Source organism: Nansenia antarctica (genome assembly GCF_963989245.1).
Source record: "Nansenia antarctica genome assembly, chromosome: 12".
Classification (NCBI taxonomy): domain Eukaryota; kingdom Metazoa; phylum Chordata; class Actinopteri; order Argentiniformes; family Microstomatidae; genus Nansenia; species Nansenia antarctica.
Genome location: NC_137682.1, coordinates 12,642,947 through 12,647,173, shown reverse-complemented (window position 1 = coordinate 12,647,173; position 4,227 = coordinate 12,642,947). Strand labels below are relative to the sequence as shown.

Below are 4,227 nucleotides of genomic sequence, written 5' to 3'. Positions count from 1 at the left end.
ACTGAGTCACAGAGGCCCATCTATACACAGTAACATGGCTGATGTGTCTGTGTGTCCGATCTGGGTCTTCTGTGTTCCACAAGACTATGTTACAGTAGCCCTGCGAGCTGAAGTTCTAGGCATTGACTTCAAGAGTGACTGTAAAGTGCTGAGACGTCTTTAGGTCTGAGGGAAGTCTGCTCATGGAGAGTGTGGTTCACCAGGCCACCTCGGTGGCGCTGTGATGATAGGCGCCATAGAACAATGGTCATTAACTCTGAGAGTGTGTCAATGGGCCATTCAGAGCTCTGGAGGAATTAACACATACCTGTCTCCCCCACATGAAGAGGACACACAGACCTGTACCTTTGATGTTGAAAGACAAACACTGCGGCCGTGTGTGTGTGTGTGTGTGTGTGTGTGTGTGTGTGTTGTCTACCTCTCTTGGCCATGTCTCGGGCAGTCTCTTTGCCAATGCCAGTGTTGGCTCCAGTGATGATGACAGTTTTCCCATCCAGCCTAGCGTCAGAGGACCAGCCACCACAGAAGAAGTTCCTGACACAAAAATACACATAATATTATTATATACTGTTCTATTCAACTTAAAGAGTTAAGAGTTCACTCTGAAAATAAACACTATTTTCAGCCGGCGGCACCACAATTCCGAAGCTCTATCCCGTCCATGCAGGTGGGTGAAGTAGCGGAAATAGAGGTGTGTTCATGCCAATGAGCAGCTCGAGTGCCATGAGGGGCGCTAAAAGATTCTGGCCTTGAAAAATATAATATATTTCAGACACAACCCATAGCGCCACTGCCGGCACCCTTTGCCAGCATCTTGCTAAGAGTGTTTACACCAGAGTCAGATACTGAACACACAGGCAAGAAACAATTGCACTGTCAGTGTTTGTCCATGGGGAAACGTTTGGATGTTATCCAAGACCAACACCCAAGTTATTCAGTAGGGAGATGAAACATAATGGAAGATGGAAATAGATTGCTGTAATTACAACACACACACACACACACACACACACACAAACACACACACACAAACAAACACACAGGCACACAAAGACACACACACACACACACACACACACACACACACACACACAGGCACACAAAGACACTGTCCACTCTGTTCTGTCCATGTCTCTGGATTGGACAGACAGACATGGGACCTCCTTGAGGAACGATTGACACACACACACACACACACACACATATACACACACACACACACACACACACACACACACACACACACACACACACACACACACACATGTGACTTTGATACCTAGACCAGACTCTGTACTAAGGAAACAGGACTACAGATTTGAGAAACACTTAAAAGATGTAATCAGTGTTAAGAGATGCATGCACTGTTGTTTGTGGAATTATTGACAGAGCATAAGACAGAGCAAATGTTGATCACAATGGCTAAGTTTATTTAATCAGCCATAACACTTACTAACAACACTTACCTTAACTACAGACTTGCTTAGACAACTTATACAAATACAAATGTTTTCCCAATTATACATGGCCAGCTTTATAATTGATCCTTTTACAAATATGATATTATAAGTGATTACCAAAGTTGGGAGTGACTTTATAGCCATAATCCTCTATTGGTCCATAAAAGCCCTAATAGCCCTTAACTTTAAAGTTAAACAAACAATATAAGCAAGATGAACCAGACGGAAGTTAACCAAACCTATAACACAATTAAACCACAATAAATACTAGCCTACAGAATTGTAATTGTGTGCATTTGACCAATGTAAAAAGGGTCCTTGACATACCTGATTGAATGCATTGTGCTGAAAGTGACAAATACTCCTCCTCAGCGCCTGAAGCCTGACTCAACACAAGTTTCCCCAGCCAACTAGTTTTATTTTTTTTACCCAAACTCTTTTCATCTGTCCCCGCCCACCAGACCCTTGTCACACAATAACATTACGGCTGCTCCAATCACAGGCTTGACTGACTAGGAGTGGCTGCGTAACACTATACAGGCCAGAGTGCTGCAGGTTCACTTTGAACTGATAGACGTATAATAATAATAATAATAATAATAATAATAATAATAATAATAATAATACATGAGACTTATATAGCGCTTTTCTAGACACACAAAGACGCTTTACAAACTGAAAAGATTGAGTAATAATAATAAAAAGAAGGGGCCTAATTAAGGTAGTTCTGGGGACAAATGGGAAGGGGAGGGGGAGAGGGTTAACTGGTGAAGGCAAGCTTGAAGAGGTGGGTTTTGAGGGCCTGTTTAAATGTTGGCAGGGTGTTGGCCTGTCTGATGTGGTTGGGGAGGGCGTTCCAGAGGGACGGGGCTGCGGCTGAAAAGGCCCTATCACCCCAGGTCCGGAGCTTGGTCCTGGTGGTCTTGAGGGTGGATTGATCGTCAAACCTGAGGCAACGGGAGGGGGTGTGGAGGGGGACGAGGTCGGCAAGGTAGGAGGGGGCCAGATTGTTGATGGCTTTGTAAGTGGTGAGTAGGATTTTGAATTGGATCCTGTATTATATAGCCTTCTATCTCACATCTCATCCATTCTCATGCCACAATTACTCAAAACGTGTGGACACATATCATAGTTTACTTCCTCAAAAATAGTTTACTTTCTCAAAATGATCTCAAAGTGGTGCATGACATGTGTCTGTCCTCTCCATGTCTCTGGATTGGACAGACAGACAGACAAGGGACCTCCTTGAGAAACTATTGACACACACACACACACATACACACACACACACACACACACACACACACACACACACAACCCCCCTAATTACATACAAATGACAAAATGGTCCAAAAACCCCAAGCTCAATTTAGCCAGTACTTTGTTTTACCGTGTTCAATTACATATCTGTTATAGAATATTGTTCATGGTAACATCAGGATGCAGTGCCGACAGTATCAACTCAATGATAGTATCAGTATCAACTCAGTGTTCCTGCTGATTCCCCCCCCCCCCACATTCACACATACACACACACACACACACACACACACACACACACACACCCCGCTCTCTTTTCACACATAGGTTAGTTGACTTTGTTTCTATTTTGTTTTTATTTATTTATCTTCACTGTCTTTGCCGTTCTCATGTATTGTATACAGTATTGTTTTATGTTGACCCTGAGTATTTTTGTTTATATGTTTGTTTTTATTCTTGCCAGGGCCTCTTGGCCAGATCATCATTGAAAATGAGAATTTGTTCTCAACTGATTTTATCTGGTTAAATAAAGGTAAAAAAAGAAGAAGAGAAAGACATAAACCCTTTCTAATGTGTTTATTAGTGGTTATAAACCCTTTCTAATGTGCTTATTACTGGTTATAAACCCTTTCTAATGTGCTTATTACTGGTTATAAACCCTTCCTAGTGTGTTTATTACTGGTTATAAACCCTTTCTAATGTGTTTATTAGTGGTTATATGAAGAACATGTGTGAGCCTAGGAAGCCCTAATCTCCTGACTCTTCACTTGAGCTCCAGAACATGTTACACATGTATTCACACCTTCCCCTTCCAGCTCTACTCAATGTCAATAACCTCTCAGCGCGACATCTCTGCCTGGATGTCAGCCCACCACCTCAAGCTAAACCTTAACAACACTGAGCTGCTCTTCTTCCCTGGGAAAGCGTCCCCTCTTCAAGACTTCTCCATCACAGTAGAGAACTCTGTGAACTCCTCCCAGACAGCCAAGAACCTCGGGGTGTTCCTCGACAACCACTTATCCTGTGCGGCGACACATCACAGCGACAGCACACTCCTGTAGATTCTCCCTCGACAAGATCAGGAGGATCCGTCCATTCCTCACCAGTGAAGCAGCACATCTCTTGGTCCAGACACTTGTCTGTTGCCTTGACTACTGCAACTCACTCATGGCAAGCCACCACGGCTCCGCCATCAGACCTCAGCAGCTCATCCAGAATGCTGCCGCCTGTAGGGTGTTCAATCTCCCCGAATTCTCCCATGTCGTCCCCCTCCTTCGCAACAGCTCACATCAGATTTAAGACTCTGCTCACCCACTGGGCAGCAAAGGGAACAGCCCCTCCCTACTTGCAGGCAACGGTCAGCCCCCAGACCCCCGCCACTCCGCCCTTCCACCTCAGCTGGCCGCCTGGCACCGTCACCTCTATGTGGATGCAGCAGTCACACTATTGGGTCACGGCTTTTCACTGTCCTTGTGCCCCACTAGTGGAACGAGCTACCCACTACTGT

The 4,227-nt window shown here is 44.5% G+C and overlaps 1 protein-coding gene across 1 annotated transcript in view; it reads right to left on the bottom strand.

Annotated features, from left to right (window-relative positions):
* The window catches only part of LOC308168866 (tumor necrosis factor receptor superfamily member 11A-like), a gene marked incomplete at its 5' end in the record, with an annotated part of 21,488 nt that extends 17,508 nt beyond the window's left edge, over positions 1–3,980 (bottom strand). Inside the window, 2 exons of the mRNA XM_080543510.1 lie at positions 419–534; positions 3,886–3,980. Of these exons, the coding sequence (XP_080399636.1) occupies positions 419–534; positions 3,886–3,980 (211 nt within the window). The remainder of the gene's footprint in view (positions 1–418; positions 535–3,885) is intronic.
* Between the last annotated feature and the right edge of the window lie 247 nt (positions 3,981–4,227).